The sequence below is a fragment of the Lupinus angustifolius genome, chromosome LG11, assembly GCF_001865875.1.
Source record: "Lupinus angustifolius cultivar Tanjil chromosome LG11, LupAngTanjil_v1.0, whole genome shotgun sequence".
Lineage (NCBI taxonomy): Eukaryota > Viridiplantae > Streptophyta > Magnoliopsida > Fabales > Fabaceae > Lupinus > Lupinus angustifolius.
In genome coordinates this window covers 34630771-34651784 of record NC_032019.1, presented here as the reverse complement: position 1 = coordinate 34651784, position 21014 = coordinate 34630771, and the positions used below count along the sequence as shown (strand labels likewise).

General features: G+C 30.4%; 3 protein-coding genes across 3 annotated transcripts; 2 read left to right on the top strand and 1 right to left on the bottom strand.

Annotated features, from left to right (window-relative positions):
* LOC109360932 (1-aminocyclopropane-1-carboxylate oxidase homolog 1-like) lies at window positions 861-3007 on the top strand. The gene is made up of 3 exons (XM_019606158.1): window positions 861-1480; window positions 1717-2038; window positions 2657-3007. Exons 1-3 carry the CDS (start codon window positions 930-932, stop codon window positions 2900-2902), a joined length of 1119 nt encoding a protein of 372 aa, XP_019461703.1. The 5' UTR covers window positions 861-929; the 3' UTR covers window positions 2903-3007.
* On the top strand, window positions 10217-14331 carry LOC109360933 (protein XRI1-like). Its single transcript, XM_019606160.1, has 9 exons — window positions 10217-10436; window positions 11392-11447; window positions 11521-11643; window positions 11778-11923; window positions 12710-12773; window positions 12880-13003; window positions 13086-13126; window positions 13240-13323; window positions 13699-14331. The coding sequence occupies exons 1-9, from the start codon at window positions 10417-10419 to the stop codon at window positions 13971-13973; spliced, it is 933 nt and encodes a 310-aa protein (XP_019461705.1). The 5' UTR covers window positions 10217-10416; the 3' UTR covers window positions 13974-14331.
* Window positions 17740-19933, bottom strand: LOC109359938 (protein SQS1). The gene is made up of 3 exons (XM_019604631.1): window positions 19919-19933; window positions 19107-19294; window positions 17740-18584 (listed from the first exon to the last, which is right to left on the bottom strand). Exons 1-3 carry the CDS (start codon window positions 19931-19933, stop codon window positions 17756-17758), a joined length of 1032 nt encoding a protein of 343 aa, XP_019460176.1. The 3' UTR covers window positions 17740-17755.

The following is a 21014-nucleotide window of genomic DNA, read 5'->3' as shown; positions in this document are numbered from 1 at the left end:
ATGATAGAGGAAAAATGTATATATTATGTACAAATCTTTATACGGATAGTCATTTTATTTCATACTTTAATAAAATTATAAATAAAAATACTAATTGGGATGAAGTGGTGTTCATGAGTCATGACCTCATCCAATTGTCAAGTCAAGGTGTAAATGGGTTGGAAGAGGATTAAAAATAAGTTATATATTGATTTTGTTTGAATTTATTTGAAAGATAACAATAAAATTAAGGACAATATTTTGAAATAGTTCTAAGTTTAGAAGAAAAATGAATTGGCATTTAATTTGTAATATGAATTTTGAATATTGAAAATAAAAAGGTGTTAGCAAGGATTTATTTAATTATATCATCAAAATTATGAGGTATGATTGTTGAATTTTGGACTCAACCAATTAGTGATTGACAACTCATTCAAATATTATGCTTTTCATATCCTTCTTATGATTATTCAAACCTTATCAATTGAAAACCAAAGAGTATTGGTTCAAGTGGTACATACTTGATTCCCCTTAAGCAAGAACTCGGGGAAAAAATATCCGTCGGGAGAGTTAACCTCACGTATCTGTGGATGTTCCCGGCTCAGACAGGATTGCCTCCGGTGCGAGAATACGGGAAACAAAAAAAAAAAAACCTTATCAATTGACATCATATCTTTAGAAATTGTGGTTATGCCTTAGAAATTAAATCACGTTTTTATTGTGTAATAGGTCCACTCATTTCATAATTATATATGTCACATTCATCATAGAAAATAATGTTCATATATACAAAAATGTCATTGGATGCATATGGAACAAAACCAGCACGTTTTTTTAATAATTTTATACTACTTTTCCTCTATTGACTTTATGTCCTTTATTCCTCAATGTTTTGATTATAAAATTTCTTGTCTTAGAAACATTGTTGTATTCATTAGTTTCATCTCAATATGGATCTCAAGAACACAAACCAGATAATAGTTGCAGCCACAGAAAATGATTCAACTTATGATAGAAAAGCTGAAGTTAAAGCTTTTGATGAATCAAAAGCTGGTGTTAGAGGTCTTGTAGAATCTGGAGTGAAAAAAATACCACTCATGTTTCATTCTAACAACTTGGTTGATGCAATTGAAAACTCAGAAAATGACTTCAAGTTTAGTGTTCCAATCATAGACCTCAAAGATATACAAAACAATCCAAAACTGCATACACAAGTTGTTGCCGAAATTCGAAGTGCATGCTGCGAATGCGGGTTTTTCCAAATCATCAATCATGGTATTCCAAGTAGTATTATGGATGAAATGGTTGATGGAATCAGAAGGTTTCATGAACAAGATATTGATGTAAGGAAACAGTTTTACACAAGAGATTTAGGAAAGAAGTTTATGTATTATTCGAATACTAGTCTTTTCCGAGACAAATTCGCTAACTGGAGAGATACGATTGGATGTCCTATGGCTCCTGATCCACCCAAACCCGAAGTTTTGCCAGAAGTATGCAGGTAATGGTTTAGTAATACTATGTTTAGCTTTCAAATTAGTTTACGATTTCGCGAAAACGGTTTCGAGTGGATCTTTGGAATTTTATTAGTACCTTGCTTCATCCCTATTATGTGTTGCTAGAGTAACTTAAGATTGAGATATGAAATTTCTTATAACTTCATATTTTTGTATGAGTATTTGACACTCATTAATTTGAACTATTTGACTCTTAGTGAATTGATTATGTACTTTTCAGAGACATTATGATTGAATATTCAAAGAAAATAAGGGAACTGGGTTTTAGAGTATTTGAGCTATTGTCTGAAGCTCTCGGCCTTAATCGATCTTACCTCGAAAAACTCGGCTGCTCGGAAGGACTTTTTATTCAGGGTCACTACTACCCTGAATGCCCTGAACCTGAACTAACTATGGGGACTTCCAAGCACACAGATACTGCTTTCTTGAATATACTTCTGCAAGATCAAATTGGTGGTCTTCAAGTTCTTCATGAGAATCAATGGTTTCATGTTCCTCCTGTCTACGGAGCTTTTGTTGTGAACATAGGTGATCTCCTACAAGTAAGTATTGTAATAGTTACTATAAGAATTTTTAGTAGTTTATATGTTTTCTATTGATAAATTGTATTGAGATAGGTAAAACTTTACTTGATGTGTTGTTGCTTTTTCTGCATCTAGAATTTATGAACACTAACAAATATTTGTTGGGTTTTTACTCTCATCATAGTCCTTCAATGTTGTAATTTCCAAAAATCTATCGTTGTAAATTGCCAACATCTAAATGATCATCGAATTATTTGAACAAATCGTAAACGCGTCATACAAGGAGATCAACTGCAACAAGAATAATCTTATTCAAAATGATGCAATATCAAAATACTAATCATGTATATCTTTAGATTCATGTTTTCTCTTTGGTATTATCCTAGGATAGTTGTTGATTTACCATAACTATATTATCATAGTAGTTTGCAAATATGGGCTAGAGTTATATATAAGGTTGTTTGTTATCTTGAAAATTTGGTAATGAACATTATATTATTGCATATGATGAACCTCTTTATCTGCTAAAAAAAACATGAATTTCAGCAAAACAAAATAGTTGTCACACTTTTTCAATAGCACAATTTGTGAGGATTATAGTATTTACTAATATGAACTCTCTTGATATTGTTGCAGCTTATAACAAATGACAGTTTCAAGAGTGTTTATCATAGGGTCTTATCAAGTTATAAGGGACCAAGAGTTTCTGTATCTAGCTTCTTTATGAACATGCAAGACCCAAAGATTTATGGTCCCATTAAGGAGATATTATCAGAAGAAAACCCACCAATCTATAGGGACATTAGCATCAAAGATTTCATGGCACATCATTTTGCAAAGGGGCTTGATGGGAATTATGCTTTGCATCCTTTTAGGTTGTGAAGTGAACAAATTTTAGCCCCTAAGAAGAACTTCATAAAAATCAATGCACAATTGAACCTTGATTCTCAAGGATATGGAAATAATGTATACTTTAATTGTAGCTTTTGTTGTATTGTAATTTTGCATAACTTGTGAGCCTTATATATTTGGAGTATGCTTAGTTGATATGTTCGATATGCTCTATATACTTATATTATTATTATTAATTATAAATGATTAATAATATGTTTAAAATGTTGTATTTTAATTTTCTTTGATCTAATTTGATGATGTTGATAAGTACGGCTTCTAAAGCTCTTACACAGTTGTTTTTAGTATTCTTTTTTTTAGGTTTGAATCAACTCTTGTTTCAGCATAGGAGAAGCACTCATTATAAGATTCTTTATTGTTTGATGTAACACCATGCAATTACTCTTCATTTCTTTGTTCTTACTTTAATATAGCTGAAAATCGGATTGGTCCCTCACAAAACCGATTCTTAAAAGAATCACAAATTATTATATAAAAATTGTTCGCGATTTTCTACCAAAATGAGATAATTGTATTTCAATTATACGAGAAGCTGTTAGAATGGAAGACAGGTCTGTGATTTGTGAAAAGTTGCACCTATAGAAAGGAAACTAATAAACTCTATTGGTAATGAATAAGCAGAATCTGATTTTATTTTTCCTGAGTTAAAATTAATCAGAAAAAAAAGTTATTCAATTATTAGATTTTTTAATCATTTGATCATAATAAATTTTACATAGGAAAGGAAAGAAGGCAGAAAGATCAATATTTCAAGAATATATAACCTGCTATCTTTCATTACATTTTTAGTCAGTGATGCCTTTGCAATTTATTGGAATCCCATGAAGAAACAAAAGCAAAACAGTGAAAAAACAAGTGTATAACTGATCATAATAGGCACCACACATAAACATACTTATCCATGGCAAGTAGGAGTGAGTAAGACCCGACACTAGACTCGTCTCAACCTGATGATTTGGGGATGGATCTGACCCATCCAAATAAATAAAAAATGACAGACCCGATTAATAGAACAGACCCGTCGTAATAAAAGGATGGATTCGGGTCTATGTTCGGGTCACCTAAGGATGACTATGGGGTTGGATGCGTCCGGGTAGTGCATTACCCGGACCCGCCCCATTGCTTCATTTTTGGACTCAGACTCACCCCAGGCCCATGCAGATACCTGCGAGTCTATTACCCACCGGTCCTTAGATACTCAGTGGATCTGCAGATACCCACAAATTAAATAATATTAAAAATAATTGTGAGTAATTTATGTAATTGTGTGTTTGTTTCCTACAATCTTATATGTTATTTAAGCAATGAACAAAGGAACAAATTATAAAATATAATTTAAAGTTTTAAACACAGTTTAAATTGACTATTCAACACAACTCATTTTACTCAAACAATCATAAAAAAATCAAAGTCATTAGTTGAACCTTATGATGTAAAATTGATTTAGAAATAACTATTTAATCAACATAACATTATATTACTCATATGAATTAACAACATGACATTATATCACACTTATTAACAATATAACATCAATGTTTAACAATATTACAATTATGGATTAACAATATAATATTACAATTATGATTAACATAATATTATAATTATGATACTATATATAGATTTACGAAGGAATAATGGGTCTCGGTACTAGGGGTCTGGTACCTCATTATCCAGTTCATCAACATGGGTCTCAAAATTCCGAGTCTCAATTATCTATGGGTCTAAAAACATAGACCCAGACCCGACTCGTTGCGGGTATTATTAATGGATATCCATGGGTCTGGGTCTTATTGCCATCCCTATGGTGACCTGGTCCGTCCCGTATAGTTTTATATCAAGAGTAGTTAAATAAGTACATATCAATCCATTATGTTCGGCCCACATAACTCAAGTATCTATAAGCCCACACAATATATTCACACCACTTATCATATGATCTTTATTCCTTATCTTCTTTTTTTCAGTGTTCAATTCTCCTAGATAATGAAGGACTGCTCCAACAAGAGTAAAAGACATTGTGCGGCTTAAGAATTAGTTATTTTTTCTTCTCAATTGTTTGTTTTTCTCTTTGAAGTTGTTTATGCTTATGTTATTGCCTCTGATTTTATTCATTTTTGTGTGAACTTTTGAGTATTGACATGTTATTGTCATTTCAGTTCTCATGTGTTTTTTATCATTTACAATAATACTTCAGCTTATATTGATAATTAACAGTTTAAATTGTTCTAAAAATTTTAATGTCTTCTATAATTTTCAGTTACGTGATTGTGATAGTTTTTAGTTTGAAGGATGCATGCAATTTTACAGTTTGTAATTTATATATTGATGTACGTGTGATGCAAGTTTTAGTTGAGTTTATATATAGATTGTGATAATTTTGGTTGTACATGCTTAAAGATTTAGGGGAAAAAATCTATATTTGTCATTTTTTCCTTTTCCAACTCGGACATCTCTCTATCTTGACCGTCTTATTTTGGACTCGTCTCTCACACGTCTCACCCTAATTAGGGACGAATTCAGGTTCAAAAATTAACCCTATCAATATTTAGGGACGAATAAGAGATATGTTTAACCCATCTCAACATTTCTCATGCTCACCCTAATTGGCAAGAGCCTTATGGAGATATATAGTTATATACCTCTCTTGGTATGGTGGTTTGGTGCATAGGTATGTATTCGCTATGGGGTGATGTCAATAAATGATATATAAGATAAAGGAGATAATTATGTAAATATGGTTTGACATATAGTGGTTGCATGAGAAATTGAGAAGGGAAGCCTGAAGAGAACAAGCATACTCTAAACATTTAACACTGTAACATATTAATAGTCCTAATTCTATTAAGGACACATTTTAATTTTTTAATTTAATTGATTCGGGGTCCGACTTCTAGTATAGATATACACAATCTTACATCTCGCATAAACAAAAAGGTTATTTGAATACATAAAGGTTATAAGGCAAGTATCATTATACTTACAAGGACATTCACAGTAAGCATAAAAAAAAGTAAATATAATCGATTTGTTGCTAAAGTGATAATAAAGGGAAAATATCAATCTTATGCATACCTTCCACCTATGAAGCACAGATACGGATACGTGTATCGAATACTTATCGTATTTGATACGATGACACACATTTTTTCTAAAATGTAGGATACGATACATTTAGGGATACGCGTATAAATTAATAAAAAATATATAAAATATGATAAAATTATAAGTGTAAATCATCTTCTTCTCTCCTACCCTCTTTCTTCTCTTCTCTGTTAAGAAATAAAGGTAAGCCCTTTATTTATCTTCTCTATTAATACTCACGCATCCTCTTCTTTTTTGTAAACATACTAAGCGAAAAGAAACTAAGAAGTAAGAAATGTAAGTCTTTTTCTATTTGCTCTTCACAACATACCTATGGTGGTAGAGGCAGTAACGCTAAGCACTGACCGGCGACGTTATGGATCGGAAAGTACCAGCTATCCGTGGGTCAATGTGGTGTGATGGTAAGTTGGTATGATGTGACCTTTAAATAAGTGAGTGTTTATTGAAAACAAATATATCTTATCATAAAAACGAATCTATATATCATATATTTTATTGAATCCGATACGTGTCTTGATATTTATTTTTATTTTATTTTTGGATACTCTATGGACACGTATCCTTCGCGAATCTGAGTGTATCCGTGTCGGATACGTGTCAGACACCGACACGCGAGAGTATTTGGCGAATCCGTGCTTCATAGCCTTCCACTATAATAGATTCAATAAAATTGGATTTCAATAACGAAAAAATTCAGCAAATTAGTGATTATGCCAAGTCATTAAACAAATTACAATAAGAGATCTACCTTGAAAAGAAAATCTTGAGAAAATAATTACAAAAGAAAAAAAATATGGAGAAATCTAAGAAGTGAAAAATTGTGTAGAGCTGCTACAAGCATATGGAATGGAACTAAATGTCAATTAAAGGGTTACCATATTCTTATGATGAGAAGCAATAGTGGAAAATGTATAAATAAAAATAACAATTAATTGGAATTAGTACTATCAATATTTGTAATTTTGAATTAAAACAGAAAGAAATTATAATTACCTTGTTTTTTTAGCCAGAATAATAAAAGGCTATGAATTAGAATGGGGAAGTAAAAGGGGTATATCAAATTATATGATAATGTCACCTTTCAATATGACTTGGTCTGTTCCTAAAATCATGCATAGTTTTAATGATTAAATTAAAACCCCACCAACAAATCTTTGATTATAAGAAGAGTGGTTCAAGTATGAGAATGACAATAACTAATATAATATAATATAATATAATATATATATATATATATAAATAAAGGTGGTTAGGTATAATATTAGTGGAGATTCTCTTTAATTTTTGTTGTTGTTAATTTCCTTCATCTTCATCAATTTTTTAATCAACCTTTCACTTTTGAGTATAAAATCTATTTAATATTAATGTACAATTTTATACGCTGTTATTACATTATCATTTATATTACTTATATTTATTGTACCAAAAAACATATTACTTATATTTAATAGTTATGATGAATAAATCCAAATATGAATGATAAATTATATAATAATAAGTAAAAAATTCTTATATTGTTAGTACATATTCTTTCTCTTAATTTATTATTTTATGAGATGATTAAATTATTTTATGATTAGGTATAATCTTCATTAAATTGTTAATTTGATTGATTATATTTTAAGAAATAATTTATTATTTCCAAAACCAATTTATTGAGAATGAGACCTATAGGATAGAACCACTGTGGTTTGAGAATATAATTGAAGATGGTATTGCATATTACATAAATTCATTTTTAGGGGCGCAATATTATTAATATCGTATCAATTATCAAATCGGTCAGGGATATAATGTTATACCAGTTCATTCGGTGATTCACTAATTAAACTGCATAGTAGTGAAGTTAAATATACATATATAATATATTAATATCAATGTTGAAAAATCAATAAAAGTCGGCTCGTATAACAGATTTCAGCAAATGTTGAAACCATTATAATTACGTGATCGATATAATTATTATATCATATCGATATTTAAACTGATTTATTGATTGAACTCGTCGATATGGACCAGTTTTTACAACATTGGTTTAAGGTATACAAATGTAGACTAGAAAAACTATCACCTACATGCCATGACTTTTAAGAATCTTAATTTTTTATTATTTTAGTATAACCAAGGGTATGTTATCACTCTATGCATGATGTATAAAAAAATAATCTCTTCCAAAGTATATAATTATCTATTTTTAATAAATATTATTCCCAAAAACTAATTTGTTGTTATCCTAATACTTTTTTGTAAAAGTAAATGATTATATATATTTATATAAAAACATTATTTATTAAATACATTCATCCCACCTACTTTGTCAATAACATTATATAAGGAAACAAAATCTACAAGCTCATACTATTTCAATGGTACAAAGCTCAACTAGAATTCAAATATTTAGCATTGCTACATAAAAAGAAATATAATTATACTACTACGTAATTTTATTTCGTTTCACCAAAGTTACTATTTTTTTTCAATTTTAATTGTCTTTTTAGCAAATCAAATTTGTTCATATTTATCTAAGATAACAGTGGTGAATTATGTTTACAAATCTACCTCATATATTTAATAAGATAAAATATAATTAGAAATGAATGCATATATAAATATAAATGGTAAAATATTAAATAAATTTAATATAAATATATATATTAATTAAGTTTCTTAATTTGTGACTTACATGAATGGATGTAGACATGTAGTAGTGTAGTACCCTATTATATTTAACTCTATGCCAAATTTTTATGTATGATATTTAAATAAGAAAAAAGTATTTTTTTTCATATCATAAAATATGTTATCTTTTTTAGCTACTAAAATTATAACTTATGTCAAGTTTCTTTTTTTAGTTTAGACAAATATTTTTTTTATAAATAATTAAATAAAATATATGTCATAATAGTATGCTAAAATAATTTAAATCCTAGATACTTTATTCTATATTTAAATAAATATCGTTAATATAGAATAAAGGTTTTTAAAACTCTAGTCTGAATTTCCCATAAACAAAACAAAAATAATTTTGATAGGTGTGCTATAGAATTAGCAATTTAAAAAAAGAATAAAAAATATATAAGTGTATGAGATTTATATATTATCATTTATTATTTATATTTAAACACTATTGAATTTTAAAAAACTAATACAAATAAATAATAAATAATATGTTAATTATGTATAAATTTTTAAATTCACAATAATAGATATTATACTATTGAAAAAAATAAAAAACAAATATATTGGTGAAGTGAATAACTGAGTAAAGGTGGTCCCATCTAAAAAAAGCCTGTTCTGTCATTTGGTCGTGTTCGTGGACCATTACTGTCTTTATCCACCTCTAATCAATTTTCTACGTAATTTATTTGCAAAAAAATATAACTTAATAATATTAACATGAGAAAAAATTGTATATATTAATAATATATGAGTTTTATATATTATATTATTTATTATTTATATTTAATTATGATTGATTCTTCATAAAAGTAATAAAAATAAATTGTAAATAATATATATTAATTTTATATAAATCTTCACATTTAATATTAGATTATGTTAACATAATATATATCAAATATACTTATCTCTGACTATATTATGTAATTATTATATTGCAATAAATCTTTTATTTCTGGTATGAATAATTTGAAATATCTGATAATTTAAAAATCACAACTATTTCTATACATTATTTTAAGAGGAAAAATATATGTAACTTCAATATAATTTTTTTTATATCATCATTATCATACAATTCATTATTTATATTTAATTGTTATTAACTTTATCAAATGAAATAATGCACATAAGTCATATATGAAGTATCGACTATACATAAAATTTTATATAAATAATACATGAACATTATAATATTATTTTAAGAAAAAGATGAAATCGTGGATACAGAACAAAAATTATATTATCATTGAATTATTCACTATTCATATTTAGTCATTATTAATTATTGAATAAGTAAATTAAAATTGAATGGTAAATATATATAGTGATTATATATAAATAATTTTACACCTATTTTGCATACATTTTATATGAATAGTAATAGTGATTTTGATGAAAAGATACTATTAAATATGAATATAATAAAACCTAGAAAAGGAAAAAGCATATAATATAGAAGTAGAACAGAACAGAGTATATATAGGAGTGAGAGAAACAGAGGGCGTTTCATTTGGGTTTCTCATCATAATCCTATATATTATATTATATATACATATAGTTATATATATATATATATATATACACACGTGTGTGTGATGCAACATAGTGGAATTTCTGTAACGTTTTTCACAATTGAGGGTGGCAAAGAAATTAAGGACTGTGATCAGTGATACCATTTTGGTTTCTGCTACTCAAAAATGGATTTCAACAATCACAAGTAACTTTCTACCCCTTCTCTCTTTTTCTATATATCTGTGTCTTTGTTTTTTCAAAGGTACAATCTTTGGAAACTGCATTCATGTTTTTTTTTGTTTTTTTATTGAAATGGTTTCATCATGTAGTTTGTGATTTTGTTGCACTTCAATTTTTTTGAAAGAAATTTTGTGTTTTTATTAGAGATGAAATTGTACCCATCAATTTGTTGGGATTTTATTTGTAAGTATATTTTTTTAATATTTAATTGGTTACATATGGGTGGTTGATGTTAATTTTTTTTTCTGTTTTTTTTTGCATTTTGATGTTTAACTATTGGAATCAAATGCTGCAAAAAAGTTATAGTCAATTTTATAATTTATGTTTGTGTTTTTTATTTGATCTTGAGATTGCTTGATTTATGTGAGTTTTGATGAATAGAGAAAAGGTTGATGATGATATTGGTGGGTCATAATATTACCCTTTTTTCTTTTTCTTTCTTTTTTCAGTTATCTTTCTTCTTTAGATATTCTGTTGTTAATTTGTATGAGAGGTTCTTTCACTCAATAAACTATCTTTTGGATTGGTTTTCTATTTAAATACACTTTAATTCCCTATGGTGAGTGTTGTGTTGACTAAATGATAAATTAGTGAAACCACTAAAGAGGAAAGGGCTATCTCCATGGGTCATTGTCAATAGAGTGAAGGCGCATTGGACGATATCATTAATCGGTGAAAGAAAATCATGTAAACGCGTACTATGATTGTTTTCTAACATAGAATCTGATATTTCTTTTCCTTTTTGTTTCTATGGTGCTTTGGTTTAGTATTTAGTTTACCACATGGTCAATTAGTGTTTGGATCCATTGACTTTCCAGATAGCTTGCCTATTGTTATAAACTTATTTTGTGTATTGTTCCACAATTTTTCGTTGTCGTGCAATAACCATTTTATTTTTGCTCCACGTTGAATGGTACTAGGGAGCCATGGGATTGGCATAAAGAGGACTTTGGTTTCGAAAACACTTCTGATTTCGGTATGACTCACTTGTTATTTTATTCAATTTCTCTAAGTAAATGATGTGTGACAAAATCTCGTTGTTTGAGCAGACATTCCTCAACAGTTCTGGAATGAAGTTGCTGAAAATAGCGAAGATCACTCCTACATGTTTGACGATGTAAAAACCCCTGTTAAGGATTGTCGGGATTCTGTATACAATGTCAATAGTAGTGGTAAGACAGTTCTCTGGCGTGTATTGTTGTTCACATGTATTGCGTCTAATATCGCAATTTGAATATATTGTTCTTTTTCATTTTTATTACTTTTATACTCTTGTCCTTTTTAATTCAAATAAGTTGGATTTCAGAATCATATCAGCTGCAAAAGGAACCAGAGGAATGTCGGGAAAATTCTTCGCAAGCCAAGAGACGGCGGATGCTACAGTTCGACACCAAAGATGTGGATCATTCCATTTCCAACGAACAGATGCCTTTAGAATGTTTCAAATTAAATGTCAGTTCTAGTAGCTTTTTCCTGTAATGACTTGCCACGCCCATATCATGTTAGATTGTTTTACCAATATGAAAAATACGAAGTGCGAATTCGCTTTGATTTTTTCTTCAATACATTTTATGTTGATATTACCATTATGTTGTTACGGGAAGGAATACATCATGTCTTGAGGTAACTATAGCATAGCTTTTTATATTTATTTGTTGTTTCTGTTAGTTTCCCTTTTCTGATATTAGACTTCATAACTATCCTTAAATAAATAATTCATGCTGCATTGGTTTATGTTACAACCTTATATTGTTTCATCTATGGTGCCGTGCTCTTTTTCTGCTTCAAGTTTAGTGTAAACATATGATGATTTGGTATAGACACCTTTGTTAACTAAAATGTTTGGGTTGCGGATGACTCGTAAAGCTAGATAACGAGTTGTTCGGTTTACATCTGTGTTAGACTCTCTTCCATGTTTTATAGAGATACCTAGGTTAACTTAAACATTTAGGATGACTATTAAAGCTAGATAATGAGGTGTTTGGTTCAAATCCATATTAGATTCTCTTCGATGCTTTATATAGTAATTATTTAATCATATATTTCTATTTTGCATGAGTCCTCTATGTGGTTATGGGTTTTAGCCCTATATATGATGGGGACTGAACTTTTGTTTTGGCTTGATTAATGATCTCGATTCTTTTCATATGCCTTCAAGTGATCACGGTTTTCATAGAGTCAAGACCTATGAGATAATGCTATATTTTCCCTCATATGACTGTTACATTGTGTATACAGCGGAAGGAGGACGCAAATGACGATGTTGTTCCAGAAGTGTCACAATGGTTGTCCGGGGCATCAGGTTTGCCTTTGGCAAGATTCTGCTTTGAATTATTTTAAGATTGCTTTGATAATTTATTTGAATGTTTAATTCTTATTTTCCTCCAATTGCAATGGAAATGCGTTAGGAAATGCATCAGCATCGGCATCAGCATCAGCCTCCAGTTATGAGGACCTTGGTCTTGAGTCAACCAATGCGTGGCTTGCAGATTGCTTCAAGGATTTTGAAATGCAACTATGTCCTGATGATTTGTATGCCTCTAAGGAGCAACACTTATTCATTAAATATATTTGTTTGTCGAAAATAATCTGATCGTTATGTTGTTTGACTCAGGAACTTCTCTGGGGCAGATGATGTTCATATTGATCTTGCAGGTATACGACATTGTTCGCCATCTACTACCGTCTTCTAATTTTGTTTTTTCCTCCCTTATTCATTGTTTCGTCTACACATCAAAACTTTTTGAAAATTTCATGTGCTACTGCAGGGCTGTGCGACTTGCCACCGGCGTTTGAACAAAATGTGGTTCAGCAGCGCGTCACTCGAACCCCAAAAAATATTATTTTCAAAGGTTTCCCTTTTTCCTGATATTTTTGTTCTTGCTTGTTTAATTGCTTTGTATACTTAATTTACTTTAAACTGAATTCCATTGATTTTTATTCCTTTATTAGTAATCATCAAATGCAAAAAGATCCCTGTGCCAAGAATTGCACTAGATAATAATCAAACAACAAAACTTAGGTAAAATTCTGACAACTTGTGTTGTTCTATAAAGGATGAAGGCGATGAGGTAGTTAAATAGTAGAGCACATGTTATATTTTTATTGAAGAATAGCACTGAAATTACGTAAAAACTTTTACTCAACTTTTTTCGAAAAATAGTTAATGGAATAAAAATTTGTGACATGAAAACAAAATTCATCAGTTACCTTTTACACATGTGTAGGTAGAAAATCTTTTGTTCGAACTCCTACGAAGCTAGCGTCTATTGTGGCATATCCATTTGCCTTCATTAAACCGAGTGGTGTCCATGGAGACGTCACTTTGAAGGAAATAAATCAGCGCATTCTGTCTCCGCCTCCTTCAAAATCGAAGCAAAGTATCGAGGATTCTTCAGCTTACCCCAAATCAGCGTTTTCGGGGAAGCCCGTTGTTGGAAAAACAAGAATTAGAACCGAAGGCGGGAAAGGAAGCATCACAATTATGAGAACCAAAGGCTAAGTTAAGTTGTTCAGTACTTATTTTTATCATTTTTATGTACTCTTTTTTGTTATTGAAATCCATATATCACACCACCTTAGTGTTTGTATCCTAGTTGGGGGGATTTGATATCATGTAATTGTTCTCTTGGTACATTTTTTTGTTGGAGCTAATTTTGCAATGAGAATCTTGATATCAATCCCCACAACCTTGGCATATGAAATATCATATTCTCTAACTTTGCTCTTAGTTTTGTAGTTGAATCAAATGGATTTTAGTTTTTTGCCTTGTTTTGCAAGTTTTGCATGTCAGATTCAGGGATTCATTTGTTACAGAAATTTCATATCTTTTTTTTATGATTATAATAAAGTGGAATTTATGTATATAGACTAATAACCAAATATGGCATGATATCACTAAGTATCACATTTCTATCTCAGTAAATGGTGCAACTTTTAACACTCAACCTTTTGGATTCACACCCTCTATCTTATTTTTTTAAATGTAATCCCTAAAATACCTTTGTTAACGCATTCGCTTTCTCTAACTGCATTATCATCTTCGGTCTAACCACCTAACCACCACCTTACGGCCCCTAACACTCAACTCCTGCACCACATTGTCATGTACATACACCACTTCAACCTTCTAACTTGACCACGATCGCAACCCACCACTCATTCGATTAAGTGAATACAAAAATGGCAACTCCGCTACTCCTAGGATTAAGTGACTAAAAGGATAACAACAAGGCCAGTGTGGGTCATGTAGCGGAATATGTTGAGCTTTGGAGTTGATCTTTGAACATGGTATTAGTTTTGGAAGCCCTGAAATCTCTCACAGGAACACCTCGGGTGCACGTCCTACGTTGGGCGGACTTGGGAGAAGATAGCCCCTTAGATGGAGGAGAAGCAACATGAGTGGATCTCAAAGAACGTCTAGAGTGACTCCTAGAGTAAGGAGAACACATACGAGAACTCGAGCGAATATGTGCAACATAAGCAAACTTGGTCAATGTGGAGAAAGAGTTTTGGGTCTGAGCTCATATCCATCTTAGATGTGTATGACTTACATAGCAGGCATGGTTGCACGCCATGCCAAAGGTAAGCAGTAAACCTCCCCATATGTACCAATGATGTCCATCTCGAGTTGGTAAATTGTGCGGCCATGCTCAAGTTCCACGTCTCCGAAAAGGGAGAGGCGTAAATTATATAGTGAAATGAGAGTCAAAAACTTGCAATCGATCACTACCTAAAAATATTAATTAGTAACATAAATAAAAGATGATGAAGATTGAGCTTGATAATGATCCATCAAGAAAAAATAAATGAAGAAATAGAAAAGACTATGAAGAAAGCTTTGAATGAAAAATGATTCTCCATTATTGAATGAAATATTAAAATGTTACAAACTACAAGTACCCTTATATAAGAGAATGGTTCAATACATAGCTTAACAAATAAGCAACTAGAAATAACTAACTAACTAACTCCTTTACAAATATATAATGACAAATAACATGTAAAATACTCATGTAAAAAATCATAACAAGTCATTTACATATGATAATAATCATCATCTTTATCATAAACGAAACATGTGACTGATATAATGCATGACCACTCCAGAATAGCTATTCGCTCGAAAACGATCTGCTTCCGTTTCTGACCACTATCTATCCATAACCCCTAATGCAATACTCATTCCTCTTAGTGAATGCCAATATTAACTAGGGTCCCCTAAATAAACATTAATAGAAAATGTATCAACAATGTAACCCTTTGGGTATGGAGGTTTGGTGAGAAAGACAAAAAAAATGGAGAAAGAGTTGACTTTTGTTTACTTAATTTGACCTCATTCATCCCCAATGTCCTTATTTGTAGATAGTGGGGTCACTAACAATGACTTAGGGTACCTTAGTTACAACTTACAACTTAGTGGGATTTGACATATAATTGACTAGATTGAGCTTTAGACATGAAAACTAAGACTGATATAAACATTTCTATAATTTATTTGAAAATAGCCAATTACTTGGCTAAGATGATAGGGCAATAGTTACATAATTCTCTTTATTTATTTACCATGCATTGAATCATGTAACTCAGATGATAAGACCTAATTTCTATTCACTAGCAAAACAATGACGCTTAAAATGATCATTCAACAATGTTTTCGGGTGAGTAGAGTAGTATATACAGTTACATTCAACAACTCTTTTGAAGCGTTGTAGAAAGTAAACATTTAACTGCGCTCATTGAAGTGAGCGCGGTTAATTGTTTATTTTTTAAATAAGGCAAAATCTCTCTTAGACATTATATCAAGCACATAACAATCATGCCAAATTCCACCACATTTACAAGTGATTTGACAATAGAAACATCATTTTGAAAATTCAATTCATAAACCATTGCATGAAGTTGTCTTCCTTAGTTCAAACTCATTAACGTAAAAGATTATATGCAATAATGAAAGAGACGAAGGTGTAGATGACAAATTCATGAATTTCTTCTTTCCCTTAAGTGAAGAAATAATAGGACAAAAACGCATAGTTCAGATTCAATATAATAACAATCAAATCAAATTTTACTTACAAAATATAGATGCAAAAATAATAGTCAAATACAATAAATACATATAGAGATTTCATGTTTGGTAAATCACCAACAACTTCACCTAGATTCAATCTTAACATTTCCTATATTATCAAATATGTCGTTAACATTTATGTAAATGCAAGCAACAAGAATGAATCAAAGAGAAATAAATGAGGTAAAATAATATAACAATTCATCTTATGTTCTAAGAAAGAAACCAAAAGCTAATAATTTGCTTGAAGAGAAACTAAGAGAAGAAAAAAGTAAGAGAAATAGAATACAAAATGATATGTGTATTATTATGTGTGGGGTTTTGTTTTTAAATCTACAAAGATTCACGGTCACCAAAACAAACATGTTGTTTGAATGTATGACATTTTACAATGCTCACTAAAGTCAATGATCTTAAATGTGTCACTTATAATAGTGTTCATTGTAATAAATGTATGAACGTTATTGATATATCACCTTTAACACCACCCATTTAAACAAATATTGTTGAATAGTTTCAAATCAACAACTTTTACTTAAGAGAGTATGGTTGAATATAAAAAAAAATTAAAATTATTTAGTTGTCATATTATGTTTTTTTTTTATAATGGAATAACAAATAACATAGTTTACTTACCAAATATGAATTTTTGTTGTACCAAATTATCCACCTTATTATTCTATTTTAACAATATTAGTTGGTGATTTAGAATATATATTTTTTGAAGTAATAACTAATTACCTTTTTCGTATATGTGTGACCAAGTTGTGTTATATATGAAAAACTAGCATATGAGTTTTTATTAACAATTTGGATTATTTTCGTGTAATATTTACTCTAGTTGTATCTTTCAAAATAAAATTCAATAATTTCATGAATACATATTATGTAATAACTAAAACAATCATTTAAGCAGTAGAATTGGAATACATAGAAGAATCAAACTGTTAGACCAGACTGCGTCCAAGTAGCCTCCATGTTCCTTATTATAAACTCTTTCACTCCTCCCCACATATCCCATGTGAGACTTCACACTTAAATAAACTCAACACAAACATCATTAGAGTCACATAAACAACATTTTCAAAACTTTAATCTATGTAACAAATGAATATAATAATACAGTAACAAGAACTACAAATTAAAAAACCAAAAACACATGAAAGTGAGAAAGAGAATCAATAGGAAGAGATTAATTACTAATCATAAAAAATTCAGAAAATATCAAGAATCTCCAAAATGAAATTGTTGCATAGAGGACAATTCCCTCTACTAACATTAAGCTCCCTTGAACACATTCTACAAAAAGTGTGGCCACAAGTTATGAAAGCAGAACCTTTATGCTTCACCATGCAAATACAACAAGTATATTCCATAGCATCTTCTCCATTATCATCATCATCATCACCTTCATCTTCGTCATCATCTTCATCTTCATCGAAATCATCATCACTCAATATATACCTTGATCCTTCAAGACCCATTTCTCTATCAGTTTCTTCCAACAAATCCATCAGTGACATTGTCATTGGCTGCTCCTCCTCCTCCTCCTCCTCTTCCATCTCCGCTTCTGCAGCCGCCGCCTCCGATGCCTCCTGCGCTGCCACTGCCTCCCTCGCCGACATTACCCTTCCAGAGCCATTGTTCATTTCATCGTCGGAATCATCATCCTCAAAACTATCTCGGAAAGTTACCACTCTACCTCGCCGGTAGGGTTCCGATTGGGAAGGCACATTGGTGGAGTTTCGTCGAGACAACATAGGTCGGAGTGCTCCTCCTGCTCCTGCTCCTGCTCCTGCACCACTAGAGTCATCACCGGAAGAATCTCCCGGAGATCCGTAACGGGTGGAGCTCCGGCGAGAGAATTGAGGCTTGGTTGCCGGTGCCAGAGAAGAATTGAGATCATCAACTTGGTGAGTATTGTAGTTAGTTGACATGTGTTGGAATTGAATAAGAGGATCTGAGGTTGGAATGTGAATTGATGATGTCCAAGCAGAGCCTGCACGCTTTACTCTCAGTTTGTCCTTGAAAGCTTTCCACGATCTGTGTTCATTCATTCATACATACATGCATTACGAACAAACATCCGATACTATTATTTTACACTGTCAACCTATTATCTTGCACGAGGATCTACTCAGAAGTTGGAGGTATTGATGGAGGTGAGTTATAAATGTCCATATATTATGTATTTATACATTTTTTCTTTTGTATCACTATTCACTAAAGATTTATATTTGAGTTAGATTTTAAAATAGAAAAATTTATTAGAAGAATTTTGAAAGCTTTTTCACAAGTTTATTTCATAGCTTTTAAAGGTTTTATTTCTTTTTCCCTCGAAAAATAACTCATGAAAACAATCAAAATGTAAAAGTTTTGTGAGTTTGGGGTGAGGGAAGATGCTAAGTAAGCTCACTAGGTTTTTTGAGGATGACTTGATGTGAAGGAAGTAGGAACTTCAAATTAATGTGAGTTATGCTGAAAATTTAAACTAATTAAGTAGTTCAGATGTTATATTAAACTAATTAAGTGAAATAACCAATTTATTTTCAAGATTTCCATTACCTTCGATCCTTTTTGTTGCTCTCGTCTTCTTTGATGATGTCTAGGAGAGTTCGACTCTTCGTTTCAATATGTGATGTGTTAGATAATCTTTTCTGATTGGCTAAAATATCATTAAGGGTCAAACCAGCTAGCGTTTCTCGACTGTTGTGCAAACTTGACATTTGATTATAAATGGCTAACTTGGTGACCTTACATTTCCAAAAAAATTAAAACATAGATATTGTTAGCATTTTAACTTTAGCAACAAAATTATAAGACAAAATGAATAAGTTAGATTGTAGTTTTTAGCTACTGCTGGCAATTAGAACTGCCCTACTCACGCAATGTCCGCCAAAATTAGGACGGACATGTGCATGTTTGTTTTTAAATAGGACATGAAATATCATGTCATGTATATCCTAAACATGGATCAGACGGGCTTATGGACCGCCTTAAATGAAACTAAAATATATATACAAATGTATATACTCTAATCATACAAAATAAATTGTAGGAAATTTGCATATAAATACGCAAATATATTTATCATAATAAATAATAAATAGTATATCAAGATAGATGGAACAATATACCAAATATGCATAGTATAGATAATTTGTATACAAAATAAAAATAGAATAATACATATGCACACATATATATAATACAAATACATATATATAATAAAAAAATGTTATTACTATGGAACAATACAAATGGAATAAATTTTCTCTCATTTGACAAAATACATATACATTTGCACATTTGATATTTAATAATGTCTAAGGTAGCCCGTTTTATCTGTTTTTTAAATTTTTGTGTGCAAAAAAGACATGTTGAACAGACATTTTACGACAAACAAACACATTTTTTATGTCTCGTCCACCCAATAAGTATGAGCGGGCAGACCCTATGGGCTTAACCCAAATTGCCAATAGTATTTCTAGCCAATGTCATTAAGTCTATATTAAACCCTATTAGAATTATAACACTGTTTGAATTGATAAAATGGATTGAAAATGTTGAATCATACTAAGTTTTATTATTTGGATTGTTTAAAATAGGATGAAATGTATTCTATTTCATCCAATACGTTTGTTTCTTAATTTCCAAATTGAGATATGAGATAAAATAAGATCAAACAAACTTATTGCTCACTTCATTCCATCACAGAATATTCAAACTACATTGTCCTATTTCAATCCATTTCACTCCACTTATCATTAAATATCTAGTCTTGTCCAAATAGAGAGAAAAAAACTGTTTTATTTCTAGGTGCATATTTTGAAAGATGAAAATTTTACCTAACAGAAAATGAAATCAACGGTTTCAAATAGGTTAATGGTGCATGAAGAAGTTATGGGTTGAATGAAACAAGTTATGGGTTAGAAAAAAAACCAAAAAATAGTGCAAGAAAATAATTATTTAATGGAATTACTACGGGGTTTATTGCATGAAAGTGGAAAGTTAATGTGATGGATAATTTTATGCAAAAAAATGTGATGGGTAGATTTTTACAAGGGCTGTTAACTTTTCTGGGAAATCTGCAAATTTTGCTCAATAAAACATCTTAGAAGTTGGGATAGAACAAGTTTTGAGGTGGAACCTATCAATTTTTCCTTCACATTTTATGCCACAGATAGTAGTTTCCTAATGAAAATTTGTGAGGATTAATTTGCGGAGTAAAATGATAAGGAAAATTATCACGGTTCCATCTTAAAACTAATTGGTAATAAAAGAAATCTAACACATGTTTAAATCATTTCTTAGACAAATGAGATATAAAACCATTTTTGTAGAAGAAAAAATAAAACAAGACAGAAGAAGTTGAGGCAAATGGCTAATATAATAGAACAAGATAAATATAATAGAACAAGATAACAAAGGGACATAAAACAAGACAAGACCAAAGATATATATATATATATA